Source organism: Patiria miniata, unplaced genomic scaffold, assembly GCF_015706575.1.
Source record: "Patiria miniata isolate m_02_andy unplaced genomic scaffold, ASM1570657v1 HiC_scaffold_20, whole genome shotgun sequence".
NCBI lineage: Eukaryota > Metazoa > Echinodermata > Asteroidea > Valvatida > Asterinidae > Patiria > Patiria miniata.
This window is the reverse complement of record NW_024037059.1, coordinates 4,233,232-4,248,670: the sequence shown is the minus strand read 5'-3', so window position 1 is coordinate 4,248,670 and position 15,439 is coordinate 4,233,232. Positions and strand designations below refer to the sequence as shown.

At 41.2% G+C, this 15,439-nt stretch overlaps 1 protein-coding gene across 1 annotated transcript; it reads right to left on the bottom strand.

Annotated features, from left to right (window-relative positions):
* Positions 1-531: 531 nt before the first annotated feature.
* On the bottom strand, positions 532-15,097 carry LOC119728241 (gem-associated protein 5-like). The gene is made up of 24 exons (XM_038200396.1): positions 14,690-15,097; positions 13,843-14,030; positions 13,147-13,602; positions 12,586-12,742; positions 11,967-12,179; positions 11,694-11,779; positions 11,251-11,330; positions 10,946-11,073; positions 10,490-10,563; positions 10,076-10,326; positions 9,736-9,881; positions 9,030-9,201; positions 7,909-8,379; positions 7,399-7,512; positions 6,941-7,120; positions 6,653-6,790; positions 6,076-6,223; positions 5,126-5,245; positions 4,703-4,913; positions 4,451-4,586; positions 3,673-3,857; positions 2,976-3,141; positions 1,372-2,543; positions 532-958 (listed from the first exon to the last, which is right to left on the bottom strand). Exons 1-24 carry the CDS (start codon positions 14,987-14,989, stop codon positions 749-751), a joined length of 5,502 nt encoding a protein of 1,833 aa, XP_038056324.1. The 5' UTR covers positions 14,990-15,097; the 3' UTR covers positions 532-748.
* Positions 15,098-15,439: the final 342 nt, after the last annotated feature.

Below are 15,439 nucleotides of genomic sequence, written 5' to 3'. Positions count from 1 at the left end.
GCAGAATATTTTTGGTGGGGGGGGGGGAGCAAGTCCCACCTTGACCAAACAGTTTGAATAAGATTACCCTGTAATGCCAATGAATGGGCTACGTCTGGCCCATTTTGTAGGTGCTGTGGCCCAATGGTTACGGTGTTCAACTCGTGCTGTGGTACGTAAGTTCGAACCCCTTACAGGGAAAATGGTGGTTGTGTTCTTGGGCAAGACTCTGTACCACAATTGCCTGTCTCCAACCAGGAGTGTAAATGGATACCTGTGAAGGTAGAGACCAGGGCCCAATTTCACGGCACTGCTAAGCACAAAAACTTGCTTAGCATAAAAAAGTCTGGTATATAAAAGCAGGTTATCAGCCAAAACTCCATGTAATTTTCATGCTAACCAAACAACATCTGAATACTAATCACGAGCAATATACATCACGTGGAGTTTTGGCTGGTAACCAGCTTTTATAAGCCAGACTATTTTTGTGCTAAGCAAATTTTTGTGCTTAGCAGCGCCGTCAAATTGGGCCCAGATTGCACTGATCTCGAGCTGCTGCAGAACAGGGATAATAATTGTGAAGGGCTTTGAAACCTTAGGTGTAAAGCGCTACATAATCACCACATTATTATTAGGCCACATGCATGAAAAGATTTCAAGTGAATAGCCATGCTGAATCAATTGAGTAGAACTTTGTGCACTCTTGGACTAGCTTAAGGAGGCTTGCCTTATTTGTCAAACTTCAAACTTGCAGGTACGATTATTTCAGTCAGTAATCCAATTTGGCGAGTTTCTTACTGAACAACTTCCTTTGATCGGTCAGCCAGCTGTGCTTCAGTCCCCACATCGCGGCTTCCTTTTCAAGTTTCTGTAGCTTAGTCTGATCCGTCTCGGAGACTTTCATCTTGCGGCGTGCTGCACGACAGACGTGCAGGAGTACCATGGCAGATTCCATTGTGTCGGGGAATGGACTCTGATCCTGTTCATCAATGACACCAAAAGTTAGCTTTAAATTCTCACAAATCTTCGGCATTTATTACATTTTTAGGCAACACAACTTAACATGTAGGATTATTGTATTGTTCACCACGGCAGTTACGTTACAGCACTTGAAAGTCTGGTGTGAAAACGTGAAACATTTCTTGAAGCCGGAAAGTCTCTCGGAAATCTTTACAAAAGTGTCATGACAGGTTAAAAATCAAATTTGACCAAAATCAAATACGGTGTTAAATCTTGCAGCCACCCAAAAAGTTAAGATTTAACACCGTATTTTGTACATGAGATCTAGTTTCCTCAATTTGTTTGCCGAAGTTGAAGACACATTTATCAATTACAGGCTATTCAAGACATAAAATTTACCTTGTAATATAAACATTGTTGAATCTTGGTAACATTGCCAAGTTTATCCACTTCCTCCATTAGGCGTTGTTGCTCCTGCAACAGCACAGCGTACGTCACGGCGGGATGCGAATACTTGATGTCGGCCATCATTTCTTCCCAGTCACTGGGCAGACAGACTTCTGACATGACCTCCACTGCCGAAGGAGTTTCTACCGAAGAACTTTTCAAGTTTGTCTGGAGCTGTTTTGCTGTGGTTGCGAGGGCTTCATCTGAGGTCCCTCCTGCCTCACCAGATGAGGCAATGGTGTCTGCCTCTTTGGGTTTGAGGGACAGTGATGAGTCTCCATCTATTCCACCACTGCTTGTGTTATCAGTAACAATTTTGTTCGAGTCGGGTTTACAGAGAGCCACAGAATGTTCCTTTGGCACGGCCGCATGACCAGGGCTGGCAACTGGGTCTGATGAACCGTTCTTCTCATGGGCACTAGTGTCAAAATCAGCCTCACGGTTGGACCTGCATGCAGAGCCCTCCTGGTCCTGGCAAGCAGCAGGCACCCCCTCCTGTTCTTTCCTGGCGTGCTGGGCCACCAGTTTCCCAACCGCCGTCTGGATACATCTAAGTCTGCCCCTCAGGCTCCTCAGTTTGGCGTGGGGCTCCGAGAGCAGACACTGAGAAATCAAAATCAGTTTTGAACACAGTGTGTCTTCTAATGATGTGCTCGTTGCACTGAACGTTTGGCCACTGCCTAGTAGATGCGAAGGTGGCGAAATCTGAGAACCGATTTCGCCGTCAGCACTGGCAGTGCACAAATTCACACTCTGGTTTGGGTTCTCTGTCCCCTCTGTGCATAGATCATTGTGGTTGGATGTAGCTTGCAATGTTCCATTTATCAGCCCAGAGTCTGCAGTAGCTTGACCAGAATTTTTTGCCAATCCCAAATCACCTTCAGTCACCACCTCTGATGATACAGTGACGTCACCTGTATCTGAATGTGATTTCAGTGATTCTTTACAAGCAGACAGGGCGGTTACGTCATTGTTTGTATCCATTCCTAGTTGGCAGTCTCTTGATGGATTGTCTTTGCTCAATTGTCTAGTATTTTCCGAGAGTGATGTATAGTTCCCAACCTCCCACCACAGGTGATACAGCACAGTGAAGAGATAGTGTGCACGCAGACTGCTGACAGTAGGACTCTGTTGTAGCGTCTGGATTGATTGAATACCTGACACAGACAAAAAAAAGTAGTGTTGGTTTTGAAACATTTAAACTGGATTCAATCCACTCAGTTTTTTTTAACAAATGAGAGGAATTCTTTATTAGTAAGGCAAACAAAACCCTGTAACTGGAAACTTGTTTTCTTTGGTTTATCACTATACAAAAAGCAAACATTAAAACAATTTTCATCACCATTGGGAAAACCCATTTAAAACATTAAAAACTTCTGCAGTAAATAGTTGTAAAGTGTTCACAGCTAATGTTATCATATAAATTGCAAGGATCATATACTTAGGTCAGAAATTGTTGATTTTTTACTCAGGTAACGCAAGGAGACAATTAGTCTAGTCAAAGGAATACACACACGATTGGGAAGTCTAGACAAAATTATTCTGGAACTTTCACATTTCTAAGACAAGACCTGCGAACCAGGCCTTACCGTCAGGCAGCACCAACGCCAGCACCCCTCGCGCAATGTCCATGTCTGCAACATCATGGCACATGAGGACGGCTAGCAGCCAATGAGGAACTGCCTCATCGGAAACACCGGGGATGAGGCACAACAGCTGACCCAGGGTCAACTCAAATGCTATCTCGATGAGGAGCTGAAATATCAAACCAAAAAAAAGTAACCAGCAGTTAGTCACTGTGATTGTGCAAATTGCCGTAGCGAGTATATGTGACCTGTCACCACGAAATTGAGCTTCAAGGCAGAAATTACCATTTTACAGTACAGTGGACCAAAACCAAAATTTAAAGGGGTTGTTGATTTTTTGTTTTCAGGCGAATCTTAAGCTGTAGGTCCTGTGCTACCTTTCTCCAATTGTTGTTCTCCAATTTTTTTTGTTCTGTCAACATCTTTAAAACCTATTTCATCCCGTTTTTATGACTTAACTGTGCATTCACTGTAACACAACTGCAGGATTTTGAAATGCCATTTTCTCAAATTGAACAATTGAACAATCAGAAATATCTAAATTGATGAATAACATTTACTTGAACATAAACCACTCACAAGTAGAATATGTCTCACGACATTTTGGTAAGTGATCTCTTTTTACTCAGTAAATATTGTAAGTGCTTACCAAATGTAACTGTTTAACATGAAATCTGAAAGTTGTCCCCTGGTTTCATACCTGTTTTGTTGGCAAATGTTGGGTGTTTCGTTGTTGAACATTACGGACTTCGTCATAAAGGCAATGCACAAAATCTGTATCCGTTTGATCCAAACCACATCGCAGGAACCACTGTCGCACAGCAGATACGAGGAGCGTAGCTTGGTTGGAAAGAGGGGTGGCCCATTCAGACAAGCCGTCTATAACTACAAAATATAAATAAAATGTACAGGAGATTATCTCGTGCACACACATTTGCATGTGTACAGTCGCACCCAATTGTGTTTGACAAGTGTTCATACTGCATATTTCAACCAAATTCATGTCTTGCACATTTGAACAGTGCAGAGTTCATATCCAAAATGCGATTAATACATTTGAACAAAAAGTAAAACAGTGGCACGGTTATGAAAACTTATAGACCAGACACATTATAACAGCTGATTCTAAACTAGATTTTCACTTTATCGTATTAATAAATTGTGAAAGTGAATAAGACTGCTGCAAACGGCTTTCTGACTGCAGCAATATACAAATTATCAAAAAAATTAAGGCAATCTGACTTTCTAAACATGCAAGGACACACATGTTTGTTTCTTGTACCTCTGTCATTTTGCCTCTGAAGAAAATTTTGTAAAGATCGGAACGTCAGGCCGCCTTAATTTTGCAGATTTCTTAAATTGTGTTTAACTACGAAAACAGCCATCGAAACTGACTTTGGGCAACCAGAAGAGGCCAGGATTCTAAAAGGAAAATGGCGTTTATTGCATTTTTGGAACCAATCTCTTCAAATACTTACTGTGCGTCTCATCTTGGAACACCTCTTGTATGCATGTATTGGTCTTTGCCTCAGTAAACAGATCGTCTGGTATGAGCTTCTGGTATGTTAGTGTGGTGACAATGACTTCATGCACAGCTGCGACAAGGCTACCAGACTGTTAAAAACAACAACAACAAACAAAACAATTTAACCAGCTTTATCAAGTCAGCCAGACGCCTTTTTTAAAATGTAAAAAGTGAACTTTCAAATTAGTACTAGTTGTGATCTTACCAAAACACTTCTGTGATTGGCTAACAGCCCCTGCGCTTCTAGCCAATCACTGGCCATGAGACATTCATGCAAATATCGGACCATCAGGCCACTAGTCAGGCTCCCTTGGTCAGTGATGCACGACACACGCAGAGCAGCAGCGAGAGACGGGATGTCACTCTTTCTGGCCAGAAGCATCACCGCATCAGCCGGTTGGTTGATTGTCAGATAACTGAACAGAAAAAAAAAAAACAGATTGAGATGATAAAATGAAGCTCTCCACTTTTTATGTAAAGTAAAGCCGTTTCCATAAGTGTGTGTATAATCTAGCCGTAGCCAATTGCAATTCGGACACAACTTAACAAAAAGTTTGCTTCCATAGGTGCAAGTGTAATTGCAAGTCGTAGTCAAGTGATTAGGACACGCCCTTAGCCTGGCTCTTACCACTTTGCAGCCTGGCCATAGCTTCCTTCAGCTTCCAAGTGACTAGCCCAGGCTTTGTAGACCTCAGTGAAGGCAGGATCGAATGGTGATAGCCTCACAGATGCCAAAGCTACTACTTCTCTGTGAAAATAAGATATGCAACAAGAAAGATTGACAACCAGACACCGATTTAACATTCCAAACTTTAGACACTGAAGAACATGACTTGATAACTTTGCTTGCTGACTTCATAATTTTTTTTTCTGAAATAAAAAAATAGCCTGTCTCTGGTTAAGACTTTGCCAGCATGCTTCTTTGTGATGAACCAATAAGACATGACTTGACTCAGAAACCATTTCTGGATGTAAAACCGATGATTCCTCAAAACTGCTCTTGGCAGTGTTGTTTTTTTCAAAATGACCATCGTTGTTATTTATTTCTGGTAATGAAACCAAGGAGTCCTCAAAAGCACCCTAGGCACTGAAGCTCGCCAGTCTGAAGAAGTTAGAGAGGAGACAATAAGAAAAAATTACAGTTTAGAGGTGGGAGGAAATCCCTTGAAGTATATTATGGGGAAAACACACCGAATCAGGTAGGGACTAAAAACCCAATCAACATGTTGGCCCAGGCTGGATTCGAACCCGGGTCACAGCGGTGGAAGGCGAGGAAAGTACCGCTACACCAACCTGACTCCCCAGTTTGTAGGCCTAAAGAACCCCTCAACAAGAGGATACTTAAGATATGTTGATTTGTAGAATTGAGAGCAAATCCTCAGATATCAAATCTGCAGAAAGCACACAGAGTCATGTAAGGACCGAAAACCAAATTTTAATGTCATTCTGTACAAGATTTGAATCGGGGTCACACAGGCGAAAGGTGGCAAAAAAGTACCACTGCACAAAACTGACTCCCACAATAAACCATCTGATTAACTATAATGGTGACACAGTGAAATTGCCATTAATGCTTACCTGAACAGTCTGTTGTCTCGCAGCACAGCGATTGCCTTGTGTATCTTGTGGCATGCCAGGTAGTAGGTAGCAGCCCCTGTGTAGTCTTCGCTTCGTTCCAGCTGTCTGGCATAAGCCTCAGTAGTCTCCAGCCAAACATCATATCCACCTTGTAAAAAGTTAATGTAAATGCCACTCTTATACTAAATAAAGTTGTGGTCACCTGCTTGATTTTTTTTGCCACATCTGAATCAAACGTTCAGGTTCTCACCACTAAAACAACCAACTGGTTGTATTTTGCAATGCCTAATGAGTCTCATGCAGTTTCCTGATTTTCCCAAGAAAAAGAGAAAAAAAAGAACAAAAATGCAAACTGATTTTTTGTTAAATTGAACACAACCACAAAAGTGCCAGTTTATTGTATGGAACAGTATTGGGATAGGTTGGAAGTGGACGGAATTGTAACATGATGTAAACAGGGATGCGTGTGAGTGTGGGAGGGTTATTTTTTAAGATTTATTTCAGTCCTTAAATGGACAACTTTACCCTAAACTTCAACCATTTTGTTTTAACATATATGACAATTAATTTCTTTTACCTAAAGGCGCCATGGCAACAAGAAAGCTACTGAGTTGATTGCATTCTGTGGCGCGAGCTAGGGCGCCAGCTAAATTCCCCTTCCACATGTCCAGATGCTGGCTCTGGTCTCGGTTACCGGCTTCATTGTGATATGTGCCTGGGGAAAAAATGAACAAGAGAAATCATAAGGTTTTCAGACTTTACTAATTTCATTTTTTTCCTGTTGGTTTTACAAAAAGATTAATGGAATTAAAATTGGAAGATCACAAATGGAAGATCACAAATAGAGCTATCATCTTGTACAAACCTTCCTCTCTGAACATGGCATAGGCCGCCCTCCTGTCAGCAAACAGGCCAAGGTGGACGCCATCTCCCACTCCTGGATGGAGTCTAGCAGATGGTCCAGCCTCCATGGCCCCTGCTGAAAAGACTTGATCTCCCACAGCTGGATGGGATGTAGTCGGTGGTCCGGCAACCTTATCTGTACCTGTCGAGGAATTAAATGTTATGTACATAGTACACTGCAAATAAAATGAACAAAAAGATTAAAATGATTTTCTACGTTTTAATTAGATGGGTTTTAATTAGACAAGGAACCAGTAGCAATGTTGCTCAGACACCGTTATTATTCTGTTTTTTTTTACACAATTCCAATACGACATACTTGTAGGTTTGGAAACATTTAGCACAGTGTAATGGTAAACAGATTGGGGAAATATCAAAAATTACTTTAATACTAATAAAAAATCTTATCAAAATTTTTACCGTATTTATGCTGTGCAAGAGTGACGCAGTCCTCCAGATGATACAACTTGCCTCTGTTATCCTGACTCCGACTGAGAGGAAATAAGGACTTGTGTTTCTTCTTCCGACGGCCATCTGCAATTTGATTTTGTAAAAACAGTTTATTTTACAGTTCCTTTCACCTGTTAAATTGGGGCATTTTTCTTGCATTTTGATCAAAAATATAGTTTGTACAAAACTGTGAAGATCTTCTTAAATTCCTTTCCCAACAGCCTGAAATATTGGAACTAAACCTTGCCAGATTTGAAGTTAAGTCCATCTAAAGTCAAATTACAAGTAAGGTCCAAGTGACAGGGGATGAACAATCATGGCTAATTGAAAACAGTTTGTCAACTACTTATGATGACTTCAGAACTCGTAATGACCTTCGAGGACATGACTTCTACTAAAATTTGTAATGTGTGCCACAGCTAGATGTGGATAACTTCATGATAATGTATTAAGACTCAATCATATTGATAAATACTGCACCTTTCTTATATGTGACATCAGGGGCATCTGTTGCCTGGGCTTCAGTTACCACGCCCACTTCTTTGTCTCCTCCCCCTCCTTTCCCCCCAGTTTTATCAACTTCTCTGGCATCCTGTTCCAGAACTGCCTCTTCCACGAGAGTCTCCTTGTTCGTCACAGTCACTGTCTGCTCTTCATTTGCTGGGGCCTCGGTCGACGCCAGTTGCAGCATCTCAAGTCTCTTTTCCTCCAGAAGCCGCTGCAGTTCCGACACATCTACTGGTGTGTCCAGAATGGATCCGTCAGGGGGAGGTCCCTCAGGGATGGGTGGGGCATCTTTATTCATTGCTGGCTCTGGGGTGGAGGACATTGGAGGCGTGCTGCCTACACTGGATGTGTCCTTGATTGATTTTGCTTTCTTCTTGTTCTTCGCAGATGACGCCGTTTTGCTCTTCCCGCTGCGGTGCATTACTGCCGCTGTATTCCTTTTGTCTGCAATAGCCATTCAGAACGTTTACTGAGTTATCTAATCAATTTTAAACAAAATACCATTAATTCTAAAAAATAGCTGTAGGTTTTTGAAACACTTGTTTCAGAAACACATTTGACTGCTGGTTACTTGACATATATATATGGAGACAAAATAATTCTTAAAATGTTCAATATACTTGTTACACTACATGCTATTTGGCACTATATAGGTTTAGCACTTTAACACAAGTCTACATATGTGATGCGATCAAGCTAAATGTTTGTCGACCCCGGTCAAATTTTTTTAATTACAGATTTGAAAAGAGCACAATCTTAGCATTACTGCTGTGAAAACTGCATGCTGATACCATCTTTAGTTCAAAAATTATGGAAGTTGGAACACCAAGAGATGTGTTGAAGTGATGTGATGAAGCGGCCCTATTTTGGCCTGTATCTCCAAATGAAAATTCCCGACAAACGACTCATGTAGCTTGATGGCATCACATATATGATAAGAGTATTCCACCAAAAAAATATATTTTAACAATTTTACAATGTTTCAACAAGAAAGTAAGCTGATTTAGAACTTTCAGTGAAATATACATTATATTTCAAGTAAGTGTATATGTCAACAACATAAACAACTGTATATGTTAATATGTTATGCTTACGGGTGGGCGGTCTGGTGTGCTGAACTTGAGACACCCTCCATTTCAACAGACAGAAGTCTTCTCCACCTGAGAAGATGACATCAGGGTCTAGGATACTCCACAGGACTGAGAACAGGCGACCGAAGTGACTCCGGAAATTGGCAATGGGCTCTCCCTTCAGCACATCCCACACCTTTTGGGAAACGAGAGGGACAAAACAAATGACCAGCGCAAAGTCTAACAAGCTTCACAGTGTTGCGCAGAGCAAAATTGTAACTGAGTCGGTCACAGGTCATCACAAATTACCGGATATTCATATGAACTGTAGCTTGTTACCTGACGTGTGATTGACTCTGTTACAACCCATGCACAGAGAAGCAACATGTATCACTAATGGAACCTTATTGTACATCATGTAAACACCGACAAAACTTGCTCAAGCAAGTTCAAAGTTTCAGTATGAAAACTTACTAAGAGAAACATTAAATTAACACCTCTGATTCATTTCAAAAGCACTTCTCTTTTAGAGATAGCCACTTCACATATCATATTCACTTACTTCTGTGAAGTTGTACTCTTCACTAAACAACGCCTCAACTCACAATTAACCATCTTTTAAATACTGCTCACCACACTGGTAACATTTAATCTAGTCTAAAACTAGTCTTTTTTAACATTTATTTATCATCCCTTTCATCCCTTCAAAGAAAATTAAGCATACACTGACCTGAGCGGTGCCGTCGTAAGAAGCAGACACCAGGCGTCCATTGCCATGGGGACTCCATGACAACGCTGTGATCCTCAGTGTATGGCCATTCAGAGTACGGAAGGATCCAGTGATGGGTGTCTTCAACTGAACTGGCTCAGTTCCTCCTAGTAACACAGAAAAAAATTGCAGTTGTTATCAAAATTAAAAGTTACACTTCCCTGGCTCAGTACAACAAAGCGCAATGGGTGAACATCTGTGGGAATTTACTGTAGTCAACAGGAACATCCAACAAAAAGAACTTATGAAAGATTCTTTACATTTTTTAAAAGATTATTTTACAGTGCTTTTTCTGATTTACCGAGTACAGATGCCAGATCGTGTACTTGCACTTGTGGTTCATTGGAGCCCGAGGCCAGCCACCATCTCTTCCCTGATTGGCCGGTGCCAACCAAGCCATCTTCTAACACGCCTGCTGATTGGTTGGAAAGCTGAGCACTGTCCCCTGATTGGCTGTGAGCTGGATACCACTTGAGGCAGTTGATGAGCTTGTGGTGGACTCTGATAGTACACAACAGCAAGAGACTGGGATATGCCACGACCTCAACAGATCTGCAAGACAGGTAGAAAGAAGTTTTTCCTTGTCTTAGCTGATACTTTACCAAATGGTACAAAATATGTGCACTAAACAGTTCAGCCCCACCCCCTGGCAACAGAATGCTGTACCAATTATGTAACACAAGTCACATGATGCAATGAACTTTAGAATACACACCCATCCTCGTTGCCAATAGCGACAGCGCGACCATCATCTCTCCAAGATACCTCGGTGCGAAGAGGCAGCATGTACTGAAAAACAAAAACAACATCATCAAAAAAAAAATCACAATCGAGGTTATGCATTGCATTACACATTGAAATTCTTAAAATGCATGCTGAAGAAAAAGCTTAAAATTCCTGACTGAAATATTCCCAATAAATTCATAAAGAAACATGTTCAACAATAAGCGAGCAAGTTCTGCATGGTATTTCTTTAAGTTAAAGCCCTTTGTCTATGTAACATTCAAAAATCTAAATTATTCTGAGTCCTGTGAAATTTGAAGAGATAAAATCCCAGTTTTTTTCCCACTGAAAGAAATTATTCACAATTTGTATTGACGACACAAATTACAAATCAGTGGGAGACAGCCTTATGATGCATATATCCTGCAAAAAAAAAGTCAGTACATACAGTAATTTGATTGGCTGAGCGTATGAGGCTGTTGAGGTTTGTGGCATCCTCCCCCAGCTTGCTTGGGTCATGTTGGTATATGATGCCATCACCACCACAGCTGTACAGGCAATAGCCAGATACTCCCTCTGGGAACAAAACCACAGAAGAATGTTTAATGGAGTCTTTTGGTCAGTGTTTCAATAAAAATAACATCTGATAGAGCATTTGTTCGTGTTTGGGTGCAAAGATATTTTAACTCAAAGCTTCTACAACTAATAAGTTGGAAGTTATTCCTGAAGATGGTCTCAAAATAGACATTGTACCTTTGGCAGGACACTGTGGGCCCCAGCTGAGGGAGTAGACTGTCTTCTTGTGGAATGTGCTGGACAGGTTAGGCCCTTTACTAGAATTCAAACAAAGAAGAACAATAAATAATTATACATTTTTAGGTACACATGATGCACTACAGTGATCAGTTTGTTTACTAGCCTGGCCTACAAACACTAGTAGAAACACATGCAGGTGAGTAAAACATCCTTTTTGATTTGGAGGGGTTTTAAGACCGACAGCGAAAACACCCGGCAAAGGGAAGGGAAGCATGAGCCGTCAAAGCCAGCCTCCCATCTGGAAGGGATTTGACCGGGAAATTGTCCATAACCCTAAGACCTTGTGTATCTGAAATAACTGAGCATGATTTCTATTTCCAAAGTCAAAAGAAGGCATTTTAAAAACATTTACAACAATTCCACTGGCCAGATTGACCTACCCTTGTGTGAAGGTATTGTAGATGCCTACGCGTCCATCGTCTGTGCCATATGCCAGGCAGTTGTCCCTCTCTGGGTGCCAAGATAGCTGGAAAATGACAACAACAAAAAGTACTGCTTAGGAAACATTTGCGCTGAGCAAAAATCTGCGGAGAACCAGTCCAAAGCAATACACATCACATAGTATTTTAACTGGTAACCAGTTTTTGTTCAGCAAATATAATCCGAGCTTAGCAGGCTAAACAACCCGCTTCAACAGAAGTATTCAAACCCACCGCTGTGACTTTGGACTTGATTCCCTGCCACAGGACGCCGACAGTCTTGCCCCTCCCTGGGGATGATGTGTTCCACACCCTGATCATGTTGTCCCCCACCCCTAGGGCCAGGCAGCCTGGATCCATCGGGCATGCTGACAGACTATAGACAAATCCCCCTAGGGTGGGGATGGACCAGACGGCCTTGAGCGTCTTCATGTTCCAGCATATAATCTGAGCAAGACACATCAAAGTTCAGGTAAATTTTCTCTTCCGAAATTTTTTTTTGAAACATCTCTAAAGGTGAAAGATTCACTATTGATTAAGAAATCCTAGCTATAAAACAGAATGTGTTAACAAAGGGAATAACTGCCACAATGATTCAGTGCTTGTTATTCATGATGGGGAAAAACCCAGGAGATTATGTTCTTAATCCCTGATCCTAAAAATGATCAAGGAGGTTTTGAAGAATTTTTGAAAGGTTGAGAGAGGTAAAGCCAAGCATCTATCCATTGACATGGCACTTGATTCTTGAAAGTTTAAGCAGAAAGTATATTACGCTGCTTTTTTACAATGGTTGATTGTAGGAGTAAGGGTTAATCCATGCCTGGTGTAAGTACAATGTACATAAAAAAACCACCTGTCTGTCCATTGATGTAGTGATGAACATATCCGGAGATTGTGCAGAGCGTGTTATGTTGAAAACAACTCTGCTATGAGACACAGCATCATCCATGCCACAGTATTCCCATTTCTGCTTTCCTGGTTTGCACAAGTCCCACAATATAACATCTCCTCTGCAAAAACAAAACAAATTTAATTCGCAAAAACCTGTCACTTTAGATAAAAATATTTCAAGATTGATTTCTCTTTTTTTTAATTTAGAGTTGTCCACTGTTCTTCCTGAAGCCCCTCCGTACTGATACATTTCAGTGGCATCTCAACTGAGGTTTTGATACGCAAAAAAAAATTATACTAAAGGGTACGCAATTCAGAATAAGTAAATCGTTAATGTTCAGATCCATGCTGGCATAACGCAAACCAAGTTGAATTGACACTGTCTAGATTTTACCCAGACCATAGAAACTTCAGAGTACTACTTCTAATAGCTTGAATTGTTGAATTGCAAACTTTAATTTTCTACACTGCAAATTCCTCACTAAAACCTACAATGTTTCTTTTGCATGTACCACTGACTCACCCATAAGAACTTGAAATGAATTCCCTTGGTTTGTCAGACGGCCAGCAGAGACCCACCCACACCCTCGCCTTTCCCCCGTCGTCACCCCTGTCTCTTGTCCGGTGCGCCCCTCCCCGCGGGGGAAGCCCCAGGGTCAGCACCGCCTTCCCCTGAGTGGTGTTCCAAACTCTGACAGTGCGATCTCGGCTCCCTGAAATGAGCAGACATCCTTGCTCTCTCAGAGTAGATGGAGGAGTTGATGAGGTTGACGGGAGGGAGCCATCAGGAAGCATCTGTGGGGAGACCCCTTGGGTATGGGTGGTTTCTCCATCCGATGTTGGTTTCTTGAGCTGAATGTCCTCCCCAAGTATTGGAGACCAGCAGACAGAATGGACCTCTTCATCATGACCCCTCAGCCTGTGGATGATCTGTCCTTTGCCGCTGATGTCTACGATCAGCACAAGACCTGTCTTGTAGCTGTTTGTACGGTAATGACAATGAAAAATTAGAAGCTGAGTAACAAGTTAAAGTTAGTAATTGGATTTTGATTTTTAACAAAAGTTTAGTTTTGAAACAAGAAAATGAATGCCAGTCCAACAGATCTGGATCCATGCTTCTTACAATTCAATACTAACTTCATGGGCAACATTACTCCAATCTTGAATGTTGTTGTACCAAAGTGGTAGACAAAGCTGTGAAATATTAAACAAGGCTCACCCAACAGCTACAAATGTCCCATCGTGAGGACAGCTTGCCAGACAGTAGATGTGTCGTTTTTCTGGTGTAAATTCCTTACTCTTGCCACTGACATGATTCCACCAGACGAGGGTGCCCTTCTCATCGCCTGAAATGACTTGACTGTTTGGCAGTGTTGAGGCACACCATTGGACTGTTGTGACTTTATTCTACACAAAAACCAAATAACGTTAATATCGTGATACAGAAAACATCAAGGCAAGAAGTGACACAACTTCTGTCATCATGCTAAATGCATTAGTACAAATTAGTGCATGAAGATACAATACACCCAAGGCACCAATAATTCTGAATTAGAAAGAATTAAGAATGTACTATCCAGACCCCACTTCTTTGGTTGTGCACAACAGAGAGTCGAGTGCTTTTCAAAGTATTTTCTAACAACTTTGGAAATGTTTCTCAGTCCCAGATTCATGTCTTTTCAACATATTTGCAATGACGAACCTTCATTGAGATAATAATTATGTGACAAAAAAATTGGAAAGATTCCCATATCTGGCCGTCACTTATTTTTCACTTAAATGACCTATCACCAGTATCAGCCACCAGAAAGTGATAATATATTAATATGTCCTAAAAAGTCAAAATTAGTTAAGCAGTTACAAATTTTGAATTTTTACTGAGAAAACACTTAGAAATTTTAAGACCAGTCCCATAGGGTTTGTGCACAGGGTGAAAAGTGATGGCCAGATATGGGAATCTTTCAAAAAAAATTAGCGTCAGGATGTAACATTCTTTCCTCTGAATTTTATCAAATTTCCAATATTTTTTTTTAAACAAACATTTTGATAATTTTGGGATGACTCACCTCATTATGACACTGATGCTCGTTCACAACCACCTTGTTTCGTACATCCCACACTTTTACACAACCATCATCGCCCGCCGTAGCACACAGGTGTCTGTCGTGGGTCTCCCTGCCGAATTTAACGGCTGCCACTCGGCCCGAATGCCCGGTCAAGCACCCCGCGTAACTCGGCGGATTGGTTCGAGCATCGAGTAGAAAGATCGCACTTCTTGTGGCATATGCAAGCAATCCATCCTCACTCGAGTCACTCGCTTGACTGCAGTACCAATTCGGTGATGGAGGGAGAAGATCCTCTATCATTTTTATGCCCTTTTACGAGGATTTTGACTTACGAAATGATCCACGTTTTTTAAACGATGGAGGCTGCCATCTTGAAAATGCTGTAGACAGGCCCCAACTATGATATTTGGTTCTCTTACACGTATTGGAGTGCAGGTACCAGTGCGAATTAAAGGGCATTGCAATGTTTAGAGTGGTTTAAAGGGCAATACCCCTCCAACGGATCTTGTAGTTGATGGCAAATGATTTTTTTTTAATACTTAAAAAAATCCCAAATAAATAGCTACAGTTGTCACACTGTGCGTACTGCTGATATGTGAAGATTACAAATTCCATATAGTTTTTATAGGGACAACGAGTTTCACTATTATTATTATTCAAAACCAGAGAGACTTTTAATGCTTTGATTTGGGGGTAGTATTGGATAGAAAGCTTGCACAAAGCACTTTACAGTGGACAAGTATTGTTATT